At 36.1% G+C, this 25820-nt stretch overlaps 1 protein-coding gene across 8 annotated transcripts in view; it reads left to right on the plus strand.

Moving 5' to 3' along the window:
* CACNA2D1 (calcium voltage-gated channel auxiliary subunit alpha2delta 1) overlaps positions 1-25820 on the plus strand; it is a 434729-nt gene that overhangs the window by 358115 nt on the left and 50794 nt on the right. For 4 of the 8 annotated variants that reach the window (XM_076360363.1, XM_076360445.1, XM_076360204.1 and 1 more), the window contains exons 13-19: positions 11090-11168; positions 13264-13313; positions 14910-14999; positions 17426-17494; positions 19254-19328; positions 20702-20776; positions 24350-24406. In XM_076360363.1, coding sequence (XP_076216478.1) covers positions 11090-11168; positions 13264-13313; positions 14910-14999; positions 17426-17494; positions 19254-19328; positions 20702-20776; positions 24350-24406 — 495 coding nt within the window. The remainder of the gene's footprint in view (positions 1-11089; positions 11169-13263; positions 13314-14909; positions 15000-17425; positions 17495-19253; positions 19329-20701; positions 20777-24349; positions 24407-25820) is intronic. The other 4 variants (XM_076360724.1, XM_076360534.1, XM_076360623.1 and 1 more) reach the window with 1 other exon arrangement.

Here is a 25820-nt window from a genome sequence, read left to right on the forward strand (position 1 = left end):
TCTTCTCTTTCAGCCATTGTGAATGCAAAATTTACATCTAGATTTACTAAGAACACTCTGTTACAAACTGTTAAACACACCAGGTCTATAGACAACCCCCAAGGTTGTTTTATCTGTGGATTGCATGTAGCATCAGTTTTATTTTTTTTTTTTTCTGAAAATTTAGTTTATTTAGCTGATTACAAAAGAAATGAAAATGCGTATCATTCAGTATGGGAGTGAACTGTGTCATGATTAATTTTGTTATTATTAAACCATCCATAGGATAGATGGTATCTGTAAATCTGTACATATGCAATGTTTCTCATAGATAATCCTGAGATTTCAGGTGCAGTTTGGCAAGAAGTACAATGCATGAGCATGCACAGTGCTTGCATTAATTGCTAACTGTGAAGGACATTCTCTATTACACGATTGCGCTTAAGACTCGGTCTTTCAGCCATGCTAGGACATTTGCCAGTTGCTGACAGCAGGCATTATCAGTGCCTCCTTGTATCAGTAATGGAATGTCTTACCTGCAAGCAGAGACAAGGTCAGGTTGCCCTGAGCACAGTCCTATATGGCAGTGCTGAGTTCCCATTGTTATTCAGTAGTTTGTTTTTTTTTTCCCCCTAAAAAAGGAAAAGGAACCAAATGAAGTATTTTCATTCCTCAGTCTCCCTCTTCTAAGGTGTTCTGAAGATACCATTCTGTTCTCAGGTCAATCTCCAAGAAACAGCATGTGAACATGGACGCAAGTCCCTTCACCTGTTTAGTTAGCATACACTTTTTCAAGCTCACTAAATCGTTTTCATTTGGAATTTTCATGTTCCTGTGAAGATCAGGCCATTGTAAAATTAGATATGAACTTTGTATAACTGATAATTCCAGAGAGGAAGATTTCCTGTAAATGGGTTCTGCTGGAAATGAGAATTTCCGATGGCCCTTCCCTTTCCCCCCCGTCCTTTTCCCTCTTCTAATACAACTGTTCGGCACTTGCAACCGCTTAGTTTCAGTCAGTGTTTTCCATGCTGTACAAGAACTGGAGTAATGGGAGTAAAAAATGGAGGGAGTAACTATACAAAGGGGATAGTTCATATACTTTTTTCAAAGACTATTTGCATGGAAAAGAAAAAAAAAAAAGCAGAGTACCTGATTAAAATGAATGTTTGAAATATTCAATGGAATAGTAAATATTCCTTTAAATCCTTAGTTGACATTTGTAATATTTCTTCCCTGGGGCTTATAAGGCCAAAAAAAAAAAAAAAAAGAAAAAGGAAAAAAGAAGGCTTAGTGTCACAACATGAACAGCAAATATCTCTCTAATTAATCTGGTCCTTTCCAGCTGCTCAGCTGCCTCCAAATGTTGTTTTGACTATCAAAGAAACACGTAAAATGCTTTTAATCCAGAGTACAGCGGGAATTACTTTGTCAGCTCCTTTGTCTGGTTCCTGATATGGGCCACCAAATTTACAAGGAACTCTCAGAAAAAAAAAGACTTTTTCTTCAGGGAATGCTAAATGCTGAGTGTCAGGGAGAAGTAGCTTAGGGAAAAGGAGGAATTTAATTGTTTTTCATGTCAACAAAGAAACTTTGTTATTAATATAACCAAGGAAGGAAACAGATCAACTGAGTAAATAGAACCCAGGTAGTCAAAGTAAAACATTCAACAGCTGAACTGTTAAAAAGATGATAGTGTAATTTCTTCATCTGGAGACTAAGAGACAGGATGAGTGGCTAGAAAATCACCTGATCCAAACTGAGTGGTTTACCTTTATTTCTGAGGTGATGTGGGGTGGTCTGGTGAGGATGGCACTTTTGGTGGAAATCACAGGAGAAAGCAACCATTGCATTGGCATCCGTTGAGCCAGAGCTACAGCCACAAATCTGCATCACAGAAGACTACTTGAGGATTATTTTGGGGTTTTCTAGATAAAATCCATCTCTGCCTTTCAGCAGGATGCGTTAAGCATACAGCAACTGCATTCGTTACACTCTATCGGAGACATCATATTAATCTAAATGTCTTAAGGCACCATTTATATTAGTAAATTACATGGCACCAAAACATGGGCTTGGACACTGTCTTTCAATCATGTATTGGTTTTAACTGTTAGTTAAACCTGGGAGATTTTCAGCCTCTGCCAACTGGTGCGCTCCCAGAAAAGGTGCTGAGACTGCTCCCAGGGCAGCAAGGAAAGGGGAAGAGGGAAGGAGCAATGGTTTAGCTCCTATGCATGTATGTGGGCTCTGTTGCCACAGTTGCTCTTAAGGCTGGAGAGTGGACCAAGGCCTAATTTTTGGTAGGGCTGACACAGCCAAATTGATTCTTAAACTTAAATTCAAGCACATCGTTGTGAAGTCCTACTGGTGTTTTTTAAAGCACAGCTTTTCTCTTTCTTACTGCTGTTCTTGAGACTGAAGTTGTAAAAAGCTAATAAAACAGTGCTGATTTATACCTACACCTGGAAAATGTTTAGATTAAAAACTTCACCTTATTTGTGGAGACAGTGTAGTACAGAGGACATAGGCTCCTTGTTGTTATGTAATATTCCTACATTAAGTTACTGGGAACATACAGAATTGAATAATTCCCCTTGTACTTCTGTGATACTTCTGGCTCATCAAAGATTAAGTCTAAACTAGGTAAAGATTTAAAGGATCACATTATCAGTGGTTCATCAATCTAATTATATTCAGTTTAGCAGACGTAGATTAGTAGGTATCAGCAGGGTATTTATACCTTCATACTTTTAGCCGTACGGCAGAAGAGGAAGGGGCACGACATGCTGGCCCTTTAGTGAGTAAGGAATGAGTTGCTGTAGTTCCACAAGGTGGCACTAAGAAGATGTAGAACAGTGTAACCGAATGAGTACTTTTTTAGTTCTGTGAGTGTTAATTCTGAATTTTTTCAAAATGTTAATCATAACGGTGTTTTCAACCTCTGCACCAAAAGATATTCCCATTTTTATGCAGATATGTTTTCTTTGTGAGGAAACAAAGCAAGCTGGATGAAACCGCTTTTTTCTTTTTTGAAACAATTTGCAGTTCTCAAAACACATTTCAGACATTTGTGGCATTCACTTTAAAGACATCTTCAGTGAACATGCAGCTTTCATTGTATGCATATGTTATGAAGACTTCAGGTATAATCCTAAATTGTTAGTTCCTTTTGTAGAGTAATTGCATATAACTGCACCACACATCAGTGTCCTTGGATCTATTTTCTCAATATGTCAAGACTGTTAAATGGTTTTGGGCCCATATTATCAGTATAGAAACATATCCAAAGCAAGTGAGATTCTCCAATAATCTTCTAATATGTAACAAACTTAGTTTTTATTTTAAGATAGAAGAAGGATTAACATTAGATTGTAATGTGAGCTAATTTTTAGAGTGTCATTATTTCTTTATTAGACTATAATTACACAGACTATAATTAGACTATAAATTCATAAGTTAGCATTGCAGCTTGAAGTTTGAGGTTGAACTGTAGTGAATGAAAGATATCAATGATAGAGAAGACTGCAAATATACATGGAAAGTCTGGGAGTAATAATTCACTGTGGATAAATGTCTAGAAATGTAGTTCCAAGGACCTGCTCTATTAGTCTTTAAACACATGCCTCAATTAAAGCATTTTTCCATTGATGTCAAGGGGATTACTTGCATGGTTAAATGCCTTGCTGAATTGAAGCATAAAGGGTCAATTATGGAAAGACTTGAGTAGGGGTTTTATCAAATGCATTCAGACTTTCTTCATGTCTATAAATTTGAAGATGTCCAGCCTGTAATTATCTTTGCATCTAAATATTTGAGAGCTAAATTCGTATTATTTCCCATGTGGGTTTTTCTCCCCAGTTTCCCCAAGTCTACACATATTTTCAGAGAGTACCCAAAGTAAGAGGCAAATCCTAAAGAAGTCATAAGTATCAAAAGTACAACTTGATACATTTCTGTCGGTGTATCATGCCATTCTTGGTATTTCCTAACTTGACATAAAACTGTGAATTCTGCATTTTGAGTTCTAGACCTTTAAAACTTCACAACCTTAGCACCTGACTAGGTTTCATACCCTGCTGCTTAGGTCATCTCTGTGTTTTGCAGAATTGCTGTTGAGGGCAAAATGTGTAGGCAGTCTGAGAGACACATACAAAAGCCTAAATCTCCAACTTCTGAACTTTTTTGAGCCTGGTATTCAGAGCAGTGGAAGTTATGAATTTGCTCAAACTGAGAACCATGAACTCAGACCTGTTTTGTATGAACATTGAACTCTCATTTAAAAGGTTAGAGGCACCACTGTAACAGTCATCTTGAAAAGAGTGAGCCTTGCTCAGTCCATCACAAGAAAACCAGCTTTACTCTTATGTGTGAATCACACAGCTGCATCCATACTAATAAACGATCCGAGGCCAGAGTGCAGGCTGGAGAAATGTCCACAATTATCCATACTGTTTAATTGTTAACAGACCCAACAGTATGGTTCTTGGCCTGTGGCAATCAACTCTTCTGAACAATGTCTGGGTTCAGTTCAGGGGGTAGCATGAGCCAGGGCCTGTTCCCACAAGACTTTATAATGAGATCACCCAGTATGGGGGGTGGGACAGGGAGGGAGGAAAGCAATATTATTTAGCCGTAGAGATGTGAGGTATGCTGGGCCACTTGCTCTCACGGCCTGAGAAAGAAAATGGGTTCCGTCCCATTTTATTTACTACATAAACATAGCCTAAGGGACCCTAAAATTTCCCCCTAGCACACCATTGTGAGTCTTACCCCTGCTGTTAAACACGGAACTTCTATTTCTCTTCTCCCTGTGCTTCCTAGGAAAATAAAGCCACTTTACTTTTATAGATATAATCCAAATGGTTCAGGATTGCATCCCTGGAGGTCCTGAATTGAGCAGTTCAGCATGACAGGTTACGGACCAGAATTTAGGTGAAACTCCGTATTTGGTGCTTCCTATTGGCTAATCCTAGGTGGTTTCCGAATTAGTATATAGGATTTTCAGATTGTCCTCTGAAGTTCTGTTCTTGGTTCAAATTGGTCATAAATGCCTTCTGGTCTCAGTTAGTTCATAGCAAAATCCAAAATCATCTTCAGATTTCCACCCACAGGTATAAAGACGGTAAGGAAAAAAATGCATTCACAGTTTTAACTGTGGCAGCTTGAAAACCACATAACATTTCCCTGACCTACGGCAGAACAGTACCAAAATGATTAAGTGGTTTAAAGGCTATACTTCCAAGTGATTTAGAAGATGGAGTGCATAATGGAATTTAGAAAAGCAATTTTATGATTTTATTCAGAAAAATAGGCTTCGTGTATTTTTCTCTTATTTCAGAAGTGTACCTATTAAATATAAACTGCAAACAATTTTTCATCATGTCTGATAATCTATAAACACATTAGTGGGAAAAATAACTTCCTGGATCATGCTGGAATTAGTGAATTATTCCTCTATATCACAGCTTCTCTTGGTCTATAGTAAAAGAGATTATCTGTGAATCTTTACCTGCAAAGGCCAGATTAAAATATTCTGAAATCATATTGTCATCATGAAAACTGAAGTTGCATGATTTGATGAGATCAATTTTTATCTCCGTAAGTTTGTTTATCTAGTTGTAGAGAAAGATGCACTCTTGCTGTTTTTACATGATAGACATAAAATTATGGGATTCATCTTGCCTACATCTAGTTGAGTAAATTAATTGTGTAGCTCTCTTGATATCTGATGAAGAGCCATATATCTCCAAAGGTCATTTAATCTCCTCCTAAACAGAGAAATGAAGAGATGCACATAAATGGTTATTGAGAGCTCTCTCATTGCAACAGCACAGAATTCAAGGCAAATAATTTATCTGTTAAAAAATATGCATGTTCAACTGCTCTGAACTGCTTGCAGAGTGGTTGCAATTTCTCAAACTCTCATAGGCCTACACATACTGCCTATGAATATACGCGGTGGTCTAAACAGCAAGGGTGATTTTATGCTTAGTTACCACTTTGAATTAACTTCACTCAAGCTGTTAATTTTCTGTAATACTCATAACATGATACACCCAAAGGAAGAGTCTAATTTAATCTTGCTTTAATTTATTCCAATAGCAAAATGAAGAAATAAGATAGGTAAAAAGCAACTGAGATCTGTAGGGAAAACAGCCTTCTCATGGGTAGCTCCTCATTTCTGTCTTCATCACAACTCTCTTGAGTGCCATTATCCCCTAATATCTGTAGCAGTCAGAATCCTTCTATTCACCTTGGGTTTTATGAGCTTTTTCTGCTAGAGAGAAATACAAAATAAAAAGCAAATTAATTGTATAATTAACAATTGTATTTTCTTCAATACAGTACTTCTTCCTCTATTTTCTATAGCTTTCTTTTCTGTCTACCACTTTCTCTGATTAGGAGTTGGATTTTTGCTTGTTTTCCTTTGACATCCTTCACAGGATCCTAGGATAAGTCAGGTTGCAAGAGATCTCCGGAGGTCTATAGTCCAATGTCAGGAATAAGATCAAGACACGGTGCTCAGGGCTTTATCTAGTCTGGTCTTTAAAACCTCAAAGGAGGCAGGCTTTAAAACCTCTCTGGGCAGCCTGGGCCACTCACTGTCTGACTGTCCTTACATTAATTCTACACTTGTTTTGTTTGTTAATAAGTAAATTGCTCTACTATATACTGTAAATGAATAATACAAAGAATAAAAGATTTTGTGTTTTCTCCCCAAGATTAGTTTCAGAGTGAGAAAAGTACAGAGAATTAGCTACCCATTCCCAGCACATGATATATTCCTGACAGAATTAACACAGCTCTGGATGTGAACTCTCAGTGGTAGGAATTAGGACTTTTATATTTCAGAACAATTTCAAGACTGTATCTAACTGGGCTGGCAGAGCAGGCTGGTGCCCATCTCTAGTTCTTCTCCATTCAAAGGGTACGAGTTTTCTAGGAGTACTTTACTTTGAATAGTCCTATTGAAAATAAGAAAGTGTGACAGCTCCTATTTATTTTTCTGATTGTTCCATTGTTTTTTATTGATTTGAAAGTTATGTTTCTTTATGAAGAGAATAAATGGATCTCCCTTGGAGGCAAGGTTGCACTTTCCCTGGGAAATGGTTTGGAGGACAGAAGTGTCCATCCGCTGGTGTGGATGGTGGAGAGCAAGAGTCATAGTAAAAGGACCTGGGATCCTGTAGTTTACGCAGAACCTAAGAGGCTGCAGAGAAGCACAGAGAAGAAATAACCAGGCCTTGGTAGTGATGGAAAACAACTTTTTGGGATCAAAGAGTACTTGGGAGTTTGCTTCAACTCAGAAATCCACTTAGTTGGTTGAAACCAAACTTAAAAGGAAGGGCAGGCAAAGGGAGAGATGCTCATATCCATTGTGTCTAATCTAGTTGTTCCAAGTGTTCTCAGTCATAATTCCTTATTAAAACTAATTAAATCTGTTTTTTTTTTACTTTAAAAGCCTTTTGTCTTCTTTGGAGAGATGTCTATAAGGAAAAGGTATAGACAGATGCATCTCGGTCCTTTGGCTGACTCTGGGTCCTATCACAGAAAATGTTAGCACAGAGCATGTTTTTTTGCTAAAATTGGCTTGTTTAATTTGACTTGCTGACTCATTTTTCCAGCTGGTCTGTCATTCTACTCAATTCCAGATGAGGCAATAGGAAAAAGAAAACTCTTTTGAATGTTCCACCCTCTTGCCAAACCAAGTAACAATTAAAAACTCCAATTTTCATTGCAGTTCTTTATCTCTGTTAATTATCTAAGGAACAGTAAATCAGATCTATTGTCCTCTGCTTGTTGTCAATAATTTAAATTCTAAATTCTTTATAGATTAGTTGCAGATTTAACAAGCTGCTTCTTTTCCCTAAATTACATACCATTTCACAACTTGAATCCAATGCAGTGTTTCATTTTTACGTTTGAGATCAAATGCTAGACAGTCCAGTCTAATTGACTCATGTGTTTTATACACACACAAGCAAACCCACATGACTCTGTCTTAACTTAATTAGTTAGTTTTAATCCAAAAGAGACATCAGGTCACTCAACTATCTAACTAGTGACCTTCAGTGGGTTTTTTCTTATTGCACCATAATTTTTGAGAAGAATGTAATCTGAATCAAGTGTTTAGTAGACACTAAACCAGGAGCAGTGGTGAGTCCAAAAAAAAGAACAGGAGTATACTAGGCAGGGACCTTGTGAGCTGGGAGATACCAATAGAAAATAGCATTGTGATATTCAGCTTGGAAAAAATAGATGGTAATTAAATAGAAACAGAAAGATCCATTAGAAGAGTTATAACTGACATTTTGTAAAAGAGGTCAAGAACAAATGGGGGATGGCAAACGTAGCTTGAATTTACAATGTGATACAGTATTAAAAAAATAAATGAGATGTAGACATATCAGGTGAAGTCATGTTCGCACTATCAATACTGATATTTTCAAGGTAATAGAAGGCATTTTTCATCTGTCTCTACCCATATGAACTATGAGAACAAAATTTTACCATCACACATGTACAGTCATTCCCATACGTGTCTTGGTAACTAGAACTATAATTGGCTTGACTTATTAGTGAGGAATGACCCTGTATGGGATAGTCTTATTAGTTTTATTGAAAAACTTCAAATTTTGTCTGTATTTAAAAAATACAAGCACCTGAATCAGCATTGAGTGCAGCAGAGTAGTTGTTTTAATTCTGCTTTTAACTGCAGAAACAAAGGGTTTGTACGGATAAAGCAAATCAAAACATATTATTAATTAAAAAGGGACCTGGACAAGCTTGAGAAAGTGGGCCTGTGTGAACCTCATGAGGTTTAACAAGGCCAAGTGCAAGGTCCTGCACCTGGGTCGGGACAACCCCATGTATCAATATAGGCTGGGGGATGAAGGGATTGAGAGCAGCCCTGCCGAGAAGGACTTGCGGGTACTGGTGGATGAAAAGCTGGACATGAGCCAGCAATGTGCGCTCACAGCCCAGAAGGCCAACCGTATCCTGGGCTGCATGAAAAGGAGCGTGGCCAGCAGGTCGAGGGAGGGGATTCTGCCCCTCTACTCTGCTCTGGTGAGACCCCAGCTGGAGTACTGCGTCCAGCTCTGGAGCCCCCAGCATAAGAAAGACACGGATCTGTTGGAGCAGGTCCAGAAGAGGGCCACGAAAATGATCAGGGGGATGGAACACCTCTCCTATGAAGACAGGCTGAGAGAGTTGGGGTTGTTCAGCCTGGAGAAGAGAAGGCTTTGGGGAGACCTTCTTGCAGCCTATCAGTACTTAAAGGGGGCCTATAAGAAAGATGGGGACAAACTTTTTAGCAGGGCCTGTTGCGACAGGACAAGGGGGAATGGCTTTAAACTAAAGGGGGGTCGATTTAGACTAGCTATAAGGAAGAAATTTTTGTCGCTGAGGGTGGTGAAGCACTGGCACAGGTTGCCCAGCGAGGTGGTGGATGCCCCATCCCTGGAAACATTCAAGGTCAGGTTGGATGGGGCTCTGAACAACCTGATCTAGTTGAAGATGTTGCTGCCCACGGCAGGGGGGTTGGACTAGATGACCTTTAGAGGTCCCTTCCAACCCAAACTATTCTATGATTCTATGAAAAATGATATCTAGCACAAAGCTTTGTTCGCCCTCCTTGCATATAGGGGTCAACACTAGTAAAGTTTCATCAATTGCTAGCTGCTGACTGATGATTTGGAGCTATTTCTACAGCTCTTGGTTAATAGATAAGCTCTGATTATGTCACACAATTTTTTTTGCTTATTTGACAAATGAAGGTTTAGGTAGTAATCACACATGCTAAGTAATGTGATGAAAATTTGTATGAATAATCATTTAAAAACTTAGCAATGATCAGTAGTTTACATGGAGTCTCTGCAATCTTATATTGTGAATAATATTTAAAGAAAACATTACCTTATTACTCAGTTATAGCCTGCCTGCAAATTAATTGTATTATGTTTTAGTTTTAAACATAGTCATCAAGTTCCATAGAAAGGAATCCATATTCTGATTTCATGTTGTGATCTGTGATTTGTAAAGCAAAGTGGTAAAGTTAAAGGTCCATAAAGAAAGAGATGCCTGAAAAGGAAAGGCAGTCTGGTCCTTGGACATTCCTTCAGAGGGACATGATAGCAGCGAACAGCTTATTAAAACTGTTGGGAAAATAGTTTTCCTACCTTTTACAGAATTGCCCAGCTGTGGAGCAAAATATTCACCCAGAAGTTGAAACAATATTTGTAATTTTTCTATGTGTCTTTTAGGATTTTTAATTTGTATACAGCAATACCGGGTTTTGTTTTTAATTTTTCTCATTCAAATCAGACAATTTGCATGGAAAATAATTTCAGCTGAGAAGCCTGTTTTCAGTCCAAAACTTGGATAGAATTTGGTGAATTCTTCTGAAGCCATGACTCCCCTCAGTTGCTGAGATAGATTGGAGTTGCATTGGCTAAACAGAATAGAATTATGCTTGTAAAACATATAGCTTTAATGAATATCAAGAGCTTAAAAGGAAATATCAGAAGTTTAACCCTTTCATGGAACTCCGTTGAACTTATTTAGTGGTTTTACATGAAAAAGACTGAAAGTCTGAGCAAAATGAGAGTTTGTTTTCTGTAGTATCTGAAAATTCCATATCTTTTTTCCTGAAATTATTTTATATCCTAATAAATCCTGTTTTGCATTGCTTTGAATTCTACTGCCATGCATATGTTCATTTTAATTAATTTGTGAGCATCTAATATTGATAGGAGATTATGTGAACTAATTTAACAAAACCTGAAGAGTTATAATTACCACTCTAGGGAAAAAAAAAAAAAAAAAGAAATTTAAATGGTTCATGGACGGTAACCAATGTAAAAGCTTTAAAGTAAGAAAGATGTATAAAAGAACATTCTTCCTGAGTTCTACTTCATGGACCAAATAATAAGAATACACAAAATATCATAATAACAGTGTATCTATTATGGCGATAAAAGATGGAGAATTCACAGTTTTCTTTTTCTGTTCAAATGTATGAAAAATCAAGTATCATTAACTTGAGAGTCACAGCTAATTAATGACATATAGTTAAGTTATATGCATTGTTTTTTAACTTGCATAGGTACGTGTGTTCACATTTTCTGTTGGTCAACATAATTATGACAAAGGACCCATACAGTGGATGGCCTGTGAAAATAAAGGTACTGTGTTTGTCTTTGAGACTGTTCTTTGCTAGAGCTTTGGATAGGCAATATCTTTATTATTCTCTAAAAATTACAGGGTTTTTTTCAGACTGATTTTTAGCTTTATTGTATTTTTTAATAGAAGTTCCAAAAAGTTATTATTTGATGAAATAATGTGTATATGCATATATATAAAGAATAAGCTCGCATATTTATTTCTGATTACTTTATTTAAAACCTTATCCTGTAAGAAAAAAAACACAGTATTTATAATAATAATAAAAATGATAATGATAATGATAATAATATAATATGGTTCAGTTTTGAGAATGCTTGTTGTAATAGCCATCTATGAAAAGATGGAACTGATGACAGATAAGAAATTAAGCAAAGCTGTTTTATATTAAGGGGTCTGGACAAAGGGATTTTTTGTTTGGTTTGTTGGCTGGTTGGATTTCTTTCTGTTTTTCTCCAAAACTTACAAGGGACCAGATGACTTGCATTATTTTTCCCTTTTTTGATGAAAATAACAAAATTATTCTTGCTGTGATTTCTTAGCTTCTAAGAGCATCTTACATTTTTTATTTTTATCCTGATTTCTTTATGTAGGAAAAAAAGAAGTAAAAAAGATGAAAGTAAGGAAGTAAAATGCTTTCTCCTAAAATTTCTGCATGAAAAATTGTGGTCAGAGACATTTAAAAAGAGTGTGGGAAAGAGGTGTCTCAAATACCTTACAGTATAATTGTGGAACAAGAGATAAGACATAAATACAGATAAATAAAAAATAGACATATTATCAAACAATAATGTTTAATATTTTAAATAGAGCAATTTCCAGGCCTGACTAAAAATGTGAAAGTATTTTACAAATCGGTAAGAAGCAAGAGGTGGGATAGATTACAAAGGGTCTTGAAAATTAAGACTGCCAGGGAAGGAGGATAAGATAAGGTTCTCAGGCATGAGAATAACATAAACCAAAAATAAGAGAAAGAGAATGATATAGATACAGAAAAAAATAGTGATATAGAAGAATCCATAGCCTGTATGAATAGCATATATATCATAGCCTCGTGAATCCCTCAGCGTGCTGGCAAGTTATGCAGAAGATAGTACAACTTCATGAAGAGCAGATTGTATTGTCGGATAATTACAGAAAATCAACATTTGTTTTTTTGAACACGGATTTTTTAACTAACATCTTTGTATCTCAAAATACTGTGTGCATATGAACTCTGCTGTTTTAAAACAAATGAGGACCAGCTGGTTTAAAGCATAACCACCTATGTCATCTTATTATCAAGGCAAAATAATCATAATCTTCTGTCCAAAATTGATGTGATGATTTGTTTGCATATCCAAAGAAGCAAAGTTTTATTTAATTTTTCCTTAATTAACAGTTTTAATTTATTATCAAGTCACACATTGCTTACGGCAAAGTAAGTGACTAAACTCAGTACTCTTACCTCTCCAGTCCTCCCCACTTCCTTACAATTTGACTTACAACTTACTTGGTCTGAAACTGGATCTCAGTGCCTGTCTTTTCAGTCTTATTGTTACATATGGGCAATATTTTTAATGCAAACAAGTAAGTGATATAATCAATGATGAATAAAGACATTTCTGATGTTTAGTTAGAAGAAATACCAGTTTGATTTTTTCATTCCTTCCACAGAGCGCCTTACATTTTTCTGCTATGAACTTCACTGTCATGGCAGACTGTAGCTATACTCGCATTCCTTTATGCATTCAGCATATAATTATGTTGCTGTCACAATGTATTAAAATGACCATTACGTATACTTGCATATCAGAGTAACTGGGAATTCAGGAGTACAAATTCAGTACATTATCTCAGCTTTAAAAACAACAGACAAAATAAACACATTATATACTCTCTCAATGCTTAAGGGTAACTAGCTTGGCCTATATGGCATGGTGACCCATCACATGTGGCCACGTGTTGTGGTAGCATCTACTAAAAAAGTATTCTATTCATACATGATAATTTCTATAAAAATTAAATTAGAAATTACAAGCTGAATGAAATTCCTCAAGATTAAGAGACTAGCAATATGTTATAGTAAAATGGCATTATTTCTGTTCCAAATTTTAGGTTATTATTATGAAATTCCATCCATTGGAGCCATAAGAATAAACACCCAGGTAAGTGTGTTGACCAAATGCAGATACAGTTGTAACACAAACAAGTAGAGCAATTTCTGTTCTTAAATATGTTGCATTTCACCTCTGTTTGAATCAATTAAATTTTAAGATACACTACATTAAGAACAGAGAAAAAAAATAAGGCTTTCTTTTACATATGAGGTATTATTCTGTTAAAGTATCCTAATTTATTTATTTCTTTTTAGTAGTTTCAGTGAGCCAATTTACAATGTGATCCCTGCTTCCCTGGCCAGCTGGCCCACAGCAGCTTGCATGCATACTAGTCATGCTAGCATCCTCTAAAGCAGTCTGACCATGTGCACACAACATAGCGTTTGAAGTGATCTGCATCCTGCAGACCTTCTCTGCACAATGATTATGTTTTGGGTTCAGTTTTCCTCCTGGCCTTACATGGTCCCTCTTTGATCTTGAGACACAGCAACAATTTTTCAATAAAGTTCTATAAAAGCAGTACATTTTTATAACATGTCTAGACACTCATAGTCTGGCTCCTGCCATACTTACAGCATAATCCTGAGGGTTTGTATTACACGGAGAAGGCTGTGGACATGTGTGAGGGCATAGCCCTGCTAGATTATCTGAACTCAGCTGGGCAGAAACAGTGACCTGGTACAATCCTGCTTATAGCAGAGGTTCCTGGATTGATCCAACCACTCTGGGAGAGACACAGCTTTTTTCCTTCAAAAAGGATTCAGGACAGTTTTAGCAGCCATGTGTGTAGATAATTAAGGGCACAGGACCCTGGAATTATATGGTGTGATCCAAACTGACAGTGCAGATGAACAGATATTCTTTTCAGTTGCTTGAAAGCCCATGTATTCACATGTCCAGAAAAGCAGAGAAATATCATGGCAGTTCTTTGTCCTTCCAAGGCCAGGCATGACATTTTTTTGGCAGAAAATAAGTCCTTTTTTTGGCTTGAATAAGAGTCCTTTGATTCTGTTAAACTCTTCCAGATAGTGTCTGGCAAGAAATATCCCTAATATGATCAGACAAATAGAAAAGGTTGAAGACTGAAACAAGTTTGATGTCATCCACTCCCAAACCAGACCAGAAGTCTGACATCTTTTAAGATCACCAGCTTTAGCCGTGCTCCACGACTGAAGGAACGCAGGGACTATTAGGTTTTAAAACTCTGAATTTTTTGTTTCAATAGAAGTTATGCAAGTTCTTGCTGTAGGAGCTTAACATGCCCAGCTGCTGCACCACTCACCCTCCATCACCCACTCTATCTTCTGGGTTGAAGGTTCTGCAATCTGCTTGTAATTAATTTTGGAACAGAAATAGTTTTAATTCTCATTTGTGGAAAGAGAGCAGTGGTTATGGATGTGTAAGGTCCATGTGACTGAGACTGAAATACAGGAATTGCCTTGGCAGTGAATACTGCAAACTGAAGACTGAATTGTTGGGTAGTATAATTTTAAAGAAATAATTAAATACTACTCCTGTATTAGTAGTGAATTTTGACTTTTTTTTTTTTACTTGTTTTCATTTCATTATTGCTTATTTTTTATGCTGTTTCTGGACTTGGTTTAATAACCGCCTTCTGATGAGTTTATTACACTTTTTTGGCAGGAATATCTGGATGTTTTGGGAAGACCAATGGTTTTAGCTGGAGAGAAAGCCAAACAAGTCCAATGGACAAATGTCTATCTGGATGCTCTGGTATGATCTGTATTTATCTCTAGTAAAGTAAGAATCTTATCAAATCAGCAACTATAGGGTCCATTTTCCACAGTCCTGAGGACTCAATTTCCTACAGTTCCAAACATAATATTCTCGCATTTCCAGCATCTGTACACGTCAATAGAGCAATTTTCTGAACAGCTATTTCTAATATGTTGGTCCTTACTTGCACCTAGTATCCTCCTAAGTGTCCTGACCTTTAACAGAGAAAAGCAATTTCTCCTACGCACTGATCGTTAAGTGTAGGTCATTGTTGTCCTCAAATTAACAAAAGAAAAAAAGCAGCAAATAGTTTTCCAGTGTTGTACCTGTGCTGCAGTAGAGGTCATCTGTTACGTTACTGGTGTGGAGTTATTTTTTTTAAAGCATTTCAGGCAGAATGAAACCCGTCAATGTTATTGGGTATTTGCACAGACTTTGAACTTGGGTCTCTAAACTATCATGGTTGTTGTAATTACTTGCTTGCTCAAGGTAATGATTTCTTTAATTGGACAGTGTATATAATGGGGAAATAAACAAAAAGATATATGAAATGCTTTCCTTACTGCTGAATTTATCACTTCGGTCTTGTAAAACAAACATATTCAGGAAACTACGAAATGCAAAGTATTATTAGCAGCAATCCAATCTGTTGCTCTAGATAACCTTCTTCTGAGTAACTCTAACTAGGCAAAAATTACTGCAAAATGGTCATCTGGAATCATGTATTTGTCCAAGTTCTCATGGTCATCTAATGTCATGTCAAAATCCACTTTTTCCCATCAGTCAGCATTACTGTAAAATTTTTATCAACTCATCATAGAACTGGGCGTGACACAAAGGAACCAGTTTTTCTTTGGAACTTCAATGGCCAGAAGTTCATTAACCATGTTTTCTTGGTTACTGTTGAGGTACTTACTGGAAACATAAAGGATGTTAGGACGAAAGTTCGTATGTTCTGTACATATCCTGTTGTAAAGCCGAAGCTAAATTTGTAACTGGGGATAGAAAGAGATCTGTTTAATGAAGTAAAACGAGTGATACCTGCAGACTTCTGTTGTGTTGCTTTATATTTTCAGTGGGTTCATCTTTCCTTCAAACTTTTCTGCATTCATGTGTTTTGCATGTGTGTTTGGGTATAAATAATGATGTGTGCGTATAAACATATATATTTGTGTGTGTGCATACATATATATTTATAAAAAGCAGGGCATGTTCTTTTTACTAATATATTTATTAAGTGAAGACCAACCCAAGCTAAACTGTTGAGGTAAAGGCTGGAATTTGTAGACTTTCTCATCACAGATGAGAGCATAAAGGCACAGGTGTATCTAATCCACTCTGGAGCCTTTTCCTGATTCTTGGTTTTAGCAGGGATAGGGACTAGCTTGTCACACTGGTTCTTTATCTTAAATTCCCGAAAGCAATTCCTTCCGGTAGGGCTTGCCCTTCTCCTGCTTGTGCCTCACTGGACTTTGTCCTATCTTTTTTCTCTTAGTGTCCAGCAGCTGTTTTGGGGCTAAGGCTAAAATAATGCAAAGTGTATTACATGAGGCCACATTTGAATAGAGCTTAAGTTCAGGTTATGAAATCCTAAAGAGGTACTTTAATTTGATGCTGTCTTTCAAGACTGTCTTTAATAATTTGATATATTTGTGGCAATTCACACCTCTTTTCTTGCCCTGTTCCTTCAGGTTCTGTTACAGTGTTGCTCTGGCCTCACTTTCTGCAAGATAATCCCAGAATTTTCAGATACTTTTAGGCTTACCAGTTAGTCATAATTTATTCACAATTATTGTCGTCTCTAACTGTACGGTTTTTTTGGGGGAGAGGGTGTTATCGCCCATACATACTCCTCCTGTTTCATTATGTATCTCTTCAATGCTACTTCTAAAAAATATCCTCCTCTCTCTTTTCTTCTGATTCATCTCCATTTCTTGTTTCTCTTATTCCCCTAAAAAGTCCACTTGTCCTTCTCTTCACCTTGCTTGTTGTAACATTACTAACTCTGATCTCATCACTTTTCATTTTATACTCAAACTTAAGTTCATGAATGATGGTTTAAAATTCAAAAAGGTGCTACTAGACTGGGCAAATGGAGAACTGATTTCATCAGAGTGGATTAATAAAGTACTTCAGCTTATTTTTTCCTAATGAAACAAAGGCAGAGAAGTGATATGGTTCCTCACTAAAATACATGGAAGGAGTAAGCATCAGTGAGGGGGGAAAATTTGAAATTAAATACAAACATTAGGACAAAAAAAGGTAGAAATCTGCCTGTGGAAAATTTCTATAAACTAAAAGTCAGTACTCTAATCTAGTGTTTGGCTACAGTAATCCTTGGATTGTTCTAATATGTTATAGTTCAATATTTGTTATTTAACTAAAAAGTCTTTTTCTCCCCTCTCTATGTGATTGTTTCCTAGGAGCTGGGCCTTGTGATTACAGGAACTCTACCTGTCTTCAATCTAACAAAGGAACAAAATGGGAAAATAGTAAGCTCTTACTTAAAACAAAAAAGAAAAGAAAAATATCAGTTATTTGAATTAAATTTAATGCTAAACTCCTTGAAAAATGTGTATTTCCATAGAGCTTTCTACAGTTTAATTGTCTTGTACAACAGAAAAAAAAGGGTCATCTCTAGTTGCCTGATAACCTCCTGGGAACAAGAAAATGCAGATCACCCTTTTTGTAGTTCTGAGTTTCAGGGTATGACATTCCTTGATCTATCTCTGTGATCTGGTGGCAATGGGAATGCTTTAAGTGCTCAACAGATGGGAAGTATATGATGATATTATTCAGGCCTCGCCAAGAAAGGAAGCTCAGATATATTTATAACAAGTCTGTGAAGCTATGACATTTCAGGGTAAAAGGCAATGATGTACAGACTTTAATTTAATTGTTTGTAATGATAATAGAAAATAGCGCTTTGGGGGTTGGACTAGATGACCTTTAGAGGTCCCTTCCAACCCAAACTATTCTATGATTCTATGACTCTATGAAATATTCTCAAAGTCATGAAGACAGTAGATAAGGCAAATACACTGCTATTATTCATCAAATCCCACTGTGTACTTAGATTAAAATCTAAGTATTAAATAAATACAATTCCCCATCCCTATTACAGTCTGATAAGGAATCAATTTATGTCCTTTTTGCAAAATCAAAATGCTGCTTTTTTAAAATCAGACCTATAATATGCTTTACAAGGTGTGGTAAAATACTGTACATTTGGTGTGATACTCATGTTCATTCAGGTCAAAATATACAGAAGTTTAGCCAAGATATTCTTTGATTCAGTTTCTCAGATATTAAATAGACTTAGAATGAATAAATATGAATTTGATCACTATCTTTTATTTACTTTCAGAATAGTTCTCTTAGTTTCCCTTTAAAAACAAAACAAAACAAAACAAAAGATTTTATAATCTTATCTACAAGATAATGCCTGGAATTCACTGAGTCCAGTTGTAAAGTGAGAGACTACTGATTATCAAAGTATGTCTTTCGAGAAGTAAAACAGCCATGGTCTAGTATAGAGGATCTGGATGGAACAAGAGGAAAGCTTGAATCTGTTCGACTTAGGTCTCTACATGAATTTTAGGTTAAACACTGCAAGATGCATCTTCCAATACATACTCCAAATTTATTTAATAGGGAGAAGGGATTCAGGTGATACTATATAAATGACTGCCACCCTTTTCTGTAGTAGGAAAATAAATTACAAGTGAAGTAAATGTGGTGCCTGATTTCAAATGCTGATGATTGATATAGTCACTGTTTTTTGGGGGGTTGTTGTTTTGGTTTTTTTTTTTTAATTCATCATTATACCATAGCCAAAAGACGTCAGTTGTTTTGGGGTCTCACTTATCAATTGCCCAACCTAAGTGTGCAATAGTAGCTCTATATTGGTGCTAGTAATTTAGTATCTATGTCATTGGCAATATTAATGCATCACTTTTGCTTTCACCTGTTTTGTTCTTACATTTATCGTTTATTCATCCAGGAAAGCATCCATATTCATCTTCATAAACAGTTTCCATGTTCTATACTAAATTCTGATTGTATCGAATGTTATTTTAAATCACTTGGATATTATTTAAAATGTTTAGAATAGATACATAAGTAAATAGGCAACTTTTCAAGTAGTATTTGTCAAACAAGAAGAAGGCAAAATCAAAATTCACTGACTGTTGCAGTTATTTTGCATTGTAAATATGCCAAACATATTCTAACATTTTGGAATCTTGCCAGAATCAGCTGATTCTTGGAGTAATGGGGGTTGATGTCTCTTTGGAGGACATAAAAAACCTGACACCCCGATTTACGGTAAGTTGCTTGCGTTGGTGGTATCTCTTTATGTATGATTTATGTATTATTTCTTTGCATGCTCTTTCATAAGTCATACAGCAATGACTGGATGCGAGTCAAAATACCAGCAGGCTTCTTTTCATATATTCTTTTCTATTGTTGTAGATTTTCTGACTGTTTTTTCTCCATCCATATATGTGCTTCTGTGTGAATTGTCCATCAAGATGCATCTGTAGAAGCCAACTTTTACATTGGGGGATATATTCCAAGTAATTATTTTCCTGTAGCTTAAGGCACTGCTCTTTAGTTGAGTGTTTGGTTCTTATCACAGTGTAGAGCACACAATCAACTCAGCTAATAATAATACTTAGCATTTATATAGGACAGTTCTTTATAGAAAAGTTCTTTAATATACATGTCTGTCTGTACCCTACTCAGTATGATTGATTTATATATTTAGACATCTAACTGGGGAATTTGTAAGAAAATAACTAGTACTGTGGAAAACAACAGCTGAGGAAGCAAAGGAACATCATCAATTTGACCGAAGGCAAATGCAAAGAAGTCCTGCATCTAGAATGAAATAATCTCATGCCACAGTACAGGCTGGGACAGAATGCCTCAAAAGGCAGGAAAGGGCCTGGGGGTCATGGTGGAGGACAAGCTGAACATAAGTTAGCAATGTGCCCTTGCAGTAAAGAAGGCGAGCTGTGCAGTGAACACCCGCACCAGGAGTACTGTGTCCAAGTTTGATCTTCTCGGTACAAGAAATACACTGGGATATTGGACAGAGTCCAGTGCAAAGCCACTAAGTTGGTCAAGGGGCTGGAGTACATGGCATACGAGGAGAAGGTGAAAGAGTTGGGTTTGTTCAGACTGAAGAAGAAACCTAATGGGTTACCTAATGGGAGTTACAGAGATGAACCTTGACATTTCTTGAAGGTTTATAGCAAAAGACAAGAGGCAATCGTCATTGTTGTGGCAATGGAAATTCCAGCTGGAAGTAAGGAAAAAAAAATCATTGTGAGGGTGGTTAAACACTGGAGCAGGTTGCCCAGAGAGCTTGTGGAATTGCCATTGGAGGTATTCAAAGACCCTTTGAAACTTAGTCCAACTTTGAAGTTGGACTTATTTTGAAGTTAGCTCTGCTTTCAGTGAAGGGTTGTGCCAGGTGACCTCCAGTGGCCCCATCAGCCTAAATTATTCTCCAAGTTTGTGATTCTAAGAGAGTAAATATTAAGAAATTATCTTCTGTATGTTAATATCTCACATATTTCATCATGCCTGAGGCAATGTGTTTTCCTTAATGTGACCATTGCTTGAAAACCATTAATTAATCTTTCTTTATTACTTAAAACCTTATAAGGCTAAACTTCATTTCTTTCTTTCAGCTTTGTCCAAACGGATATTATTTTGCAATTGATCCTAATGGGTATGTGCTACTTCATCCAAATCTCCAACCAAAGGTATGAAAAACCTTCTAATTTATTTCTCTGTAATAAGGGGACATTGTCAGAAATAACAGAAACGTCTAAGATCTGCTGAAAGTGCCAGAGAGCAATAGTAGAGATTTCTCAGTTTTGGGGGCGTCAGGAAAATCTGTGGTGCATGTATGGCTTCATCCAAATCTGCTTTAGTCAGCACAAAGACCAGTATTGCCTTGTATTGAATTTAGTTATCAATAAAATAAAAAAGGTGTATATTTTACACACACATTTTTGTATGTGAAATAAGTGTTTTAGTATACCTATTAATATGAAAACCACTAGTGGTAGCTGTAATATCATTGTGAAGAACTTGTAGTGTGTTACAAGATGCTCTCAAAGCAAACTCTGAGGAGTTTACTAGTGCACATGTTTATTTTGTGATGCTTTCTCATTTCAGAAATTGAAACTTCCATACTTGCAAAACCACAGAAATCGGGGGCAAACACAATGTATTTTTCTTGTATTTTTGTATTTGTTTATTTTGCTTATTTTCTGTTTACCAGAGCTGAAACCTAAGCTGCAGAGTTGGGATGGATCTAGCTGAGCACTCTTTCCCAGAATGCTAGATTTTTTAGTAGTTCAACTTGAGAAAGGTCTTTCATTTTTAAAGATGAAATCTTTATCTAAATCTGATTCAGACACAACTTTCCTCAAATTTCAGGAAAATTTAAACCCAATATTTCAGTCTGGCTTTATATCCATTAACTGTAGTCCTGACCCTGTGGGGACTCCTACATTACATGTATCTTCTTAAGTAAGTTGCCTCCCTGGCCTTGATGAGATACTACAACATGAATGGATGATTTTTTTTCTGAAATCAGAATTTTAATCTTTGTTTTAGTGAAGGGTTTCTCCATGTCAAACAATCTTCTATTTAGTGGAATATTTGAAAATGTTTGTATTTTAATTACATTAGAAACATACTTTCAGCGAATTTTGTCTCATGAGTTCATAGTGCACAAATGCAGCATTATATAAAAGACAAAGTTAACATTTTATTAACTAAAAATAATTTAAAAATCACTCCAGATTGAGAGAAATGTATGGAGTATTTACAGATAAAAAGTTAGAAATAATAATGAATCACTATACATATTGAAGACCAAACAATATATCCGTGTAGTTCAGTTGTCAATATTAAAATTTCTCATTAAGGTGGTTTGAGCAATATATGGCCAAGATAAATGCAAGCTGTCAATACACAAGCAAATAAGGCTAGTGAGGCTTTTAAACTTTAGTGGCACCCTACTCCTAAGTTAATTTTTAGCACTTAGTACACTTTAGAGAAACTTCTTAAGTAATGCAAGCCTGTATTTGCTGCCTTTAGGCATGGCAATACCGTTTTTTTGTAAATTGGATGCATATCCATCACTTTATTCCTCCCAGCCATGTTCCTGTGGCAGAATAGCAGGAAGTCCTTGACCTCTTGGCTGTGCAACTGTCCTCTCTTGTTTCTTCACCAGAAAGTCCCATCATAGGCACAAGAGGGATAACAGACCCCCTTTTCACTACTTCACTGTCTTTAACTGTCAAAGACAGAAAAAGAAATTAAGAATTCATCTACATATTTTAGTGATTCATTTAATTCTGAAGCTGGGGGAAGACAGCATTGTGACTATTTGAATTAATTTCCTGGTGAAGTAATGAATAGGTTTGAAATCTTTTGCCAAGTGTGTAACAAAAGAAGAAAGAAAAAAAATGCTTCTGAACAAGAGAAAGAATAACTCGATCTTAACTATTGATGAAATATCCCTTTTGATTTATTTTGAAAGGACCCTTTTAAAAATAAAAGAAAAAAAAAAAGGAAAAGAAGGTTTTATGTACTCTTCATAATTTAGAAGGACTTCAGTTTCTGGATATATGCATTAATTTTTCATGTGTTAAAAAATCAAAGTTTTGATTTGATGATTTTGCTTGGTGAATTATTCTGAGACAAATATATACATCATTACTGACCAAATCTTTTCTTCATTAGAGATTACTAGAAATGCAGATGATGGCGAGTGGTCTATTCACCTATTCCTTATATGCAATCATATCTTTTTGTTAACAGAAGGAACATAAAATGAAGCAATGCAGTATTCTCATGAAAGATGCTTTCACATACTGCTCAAATGTTTGATTTATGTTTAAAAAAGGGTATTTTATGTTACATGTTTTATGTTGTAGAATAATGTCTAAATGTAATATTAAGCATATGCACTATTATTATTATTGTTATTGTTGTTATTAACAGTTACACAGACTAGACTTTTTCACTCCCAGTTTGTTTGGGGTGGTGCATGCTATTCAGACTGATACAAGAACTACGTTTTAAAACTAAGGTACACTACAAAGACAGATGTATTTAGAACTCATGGACTTTCTCTAACATGTCATTAATTTTAGTTGAACCTCCTGGTAGCCGTTAACTTATTAACAAACAACATCTTAACCCTCTTTGCCAGCAATTTTTCAATAGATGTAAACTAAAACATAACTACGTCTTTACCTTTGAAGAGGTGAGGATGTATTAAACTTCCAGTGGTCCCTTCTTCTGAATGTCTTCTGCTTTCCTTCTGAAAATCTGTTGCCTCAAATCACAACTGGTTCAACACAATTAATATTTTGAGAAACTGTCTTGCAGTATCATCTCACAAAAAGAAGCCCCTAGAAATTTAGAACTTGTAAAGTCGTTTGCACAACTGAGAAAATTTAACAAAAGGCAGGTTCAAAAGTATATTAAAATCATTGAGAACTTTCCCATCGTGTTCTTATTTGCACATGAAAATGACATCAAAGCATAACATAGGAAATCTTTTTTTTAACTTTCTGTTTAATATAGTTTTAAACTGCTTAAAATACCATTTTTCAAGTTTGTGTAGTTAGTTATATTACATTTTTAAACAAATACTTAATTTTATGTTTTTCTGCCAATTTTCTTTATGTGTCTGTGCATATGTGCATGTATTTTTCCCATTGTCCTGGGAGAGAACAGGTGGATATCCCACCAAATAAATATAGTCACTGAAATGAGTGCATTAAGCATATGTTAACAAGATCAGTCTTAATTAGATAAGATTTGTAAAGAATAAATAATTCAATTTTTGAATCTATTCTAAAAATTAGCATCCTTTTCTCCACTTTCATTATGGTTCTGATCAAAATCCATTTAATGGTAATTATAAAGTTCTAGATGCCTTCAGTAGGGTCCAGTATTTTATCTTATGGTTTATGGTTTTGAAAGAAATGTAAGAGGAGGTGGTTTTAAGAGCAGATATAACAGTAAACAAAAAGTGAAATTCTTCTCATTCTGGAAGAGTATGTGGGAGGGAGAGCTCTCTTGTTAACTTATTTCACATCATTTAACATCTATCTGGTTTTTGTTTCCCTAGACAAAATCTGTGTGTGATTCTGACAGAGCTCAGAACTCTTGATTGGAATGAGGGCTAGTCTCTGCTTCCAGTAAACGTGCACTAGAGAATATAGATGTTGAGGGAAGACTTCCATTCTATAAGTAGGCTGTTTACTAATAGTGTAAAAATATAAATTACTGCTTTTTTGTTACTTCAGCAAATTGGTGTGGGCATACCAAAAGTTAAATTGAGAAAAAGGAGACCCAATGTACAGGTAACTTTGGATGGAGGTGATTAGTGCATTAGAATGCATAGACCTGGAAATACAATTAGAAAGCTTCTGCCCTGCTTACTATGAAAAATCTAACTAGAGAACTGTTTACTTGGACGAACAGCTTCCAAAGCATGAAGCTTGCATCCTTCCTTGTTTATATAATAGAAAACATGTTATTGGCTGTAGTGAAGGACATTCCATTAAATTATGGCGCTTTACTAATAGGTGCTAATTAGAGCCGTGCTGTAAAAATTATTCTTCAGATTTTGAAATGAATGTGAAGACTGGAAAAAAAAAGAGACTACTTGTGCTGGCTTTGCTTGCAGAAACCCAAAGTCAAGAGAAGATCATTCTTACAACTTTATTGCCAAGTTTTATTGTACAGTGTATGCTGTAATGCTGTATAACATTACAGAATTTGAATGAACTGTTTAGTTTTTTTCTGGGGAAGTCAGTCGGGCATATGTTTTATCTGCTATTTACATCATGTTTCTTGATTTAGCAAACCCAACTCCAGAGGGTTAACTTCCATTAACCCGACCAGGGAAAAGGAAATTAATAACATTTATGTAACACAATCCCTGAGCAGAAAAAACTTAATGAAAACTTAAAAATCATTAGAGGAATAGATTAACTATGTAAGTAGCAAAATAACAAAATTAGGTACACTATACCATGTTAATTTCTTACACATATGGGAATATATAATGCAAAACCAGTTGCTTGCATAACAACGCCAGTAAAACATGGTGTAAAATTCTGATCTAATTCAAGTCAGTGATTTCACCGAGTCTTGAGTGGCTGTGTTTGTACCACACATGGTACAAACCATGTACAAACAACATGGTTTCTACCACCTCTGGGCTAGATTTTTTGTTTGTGCACTGGAGAAAGCAGCAGTGGAACATAAAAAAGTCTCAGTTTTCCGAGCAACCCCGGCTCCTCAGCGTGCTGTGATATGCTTTGGCTGTTGCTGGGTTTGCCTGGCTCTGCTGGCTGCCCAGGGAGGTGCAGCTCTGTAAAAGTGCTGGGCTCCCATCCACTCCAGGTGCCCCTGGGCCTCCCTCTGCGGCCCAGGATTTTGCTGCCTTCTTGCCATCTTTTATTTTAAAAGCCTAACAGCCTATGTCTTCATTAGTACTGAAAGTATGAGTAGGAACTAGGCTCCTGCAACTCAGCAAAGAAGGCCTTCCATAGAATTTGTGAGAATACTGACCTCCCAAAACACACGACAACGACATTTTAATGAACTTTTTTTTTTATGTTGCTGCACCAGTTCTTTCTTTCTTTGTTTCCTTCTTGATTTGTCATTGAAGTAATAGATCTTTGCCTTTATTTGTCATGCTGAAAATGGATTGCACTCCCTTTATTTGCATGCTTCATTGCTAGTGATTTACTTCTGTTTTGTTTCATT

The sequence above is a fragment of the Aptenodytes patagonicus genome, chromosome 1 (assembly GCF_965638725.1).
Source record: "Aptenodytes patagonicus chromosome 1, bAptPat1.pri.cur, whole genome shotgun sequence".
In the NCBI taxonomy this organism is placed as follows: Eukaryota; Metazoa; Chordata; class Aves; order Sphenisciformes; family Spheniscidae; genus Aptenodytes; species Aptenodytes patagonicus.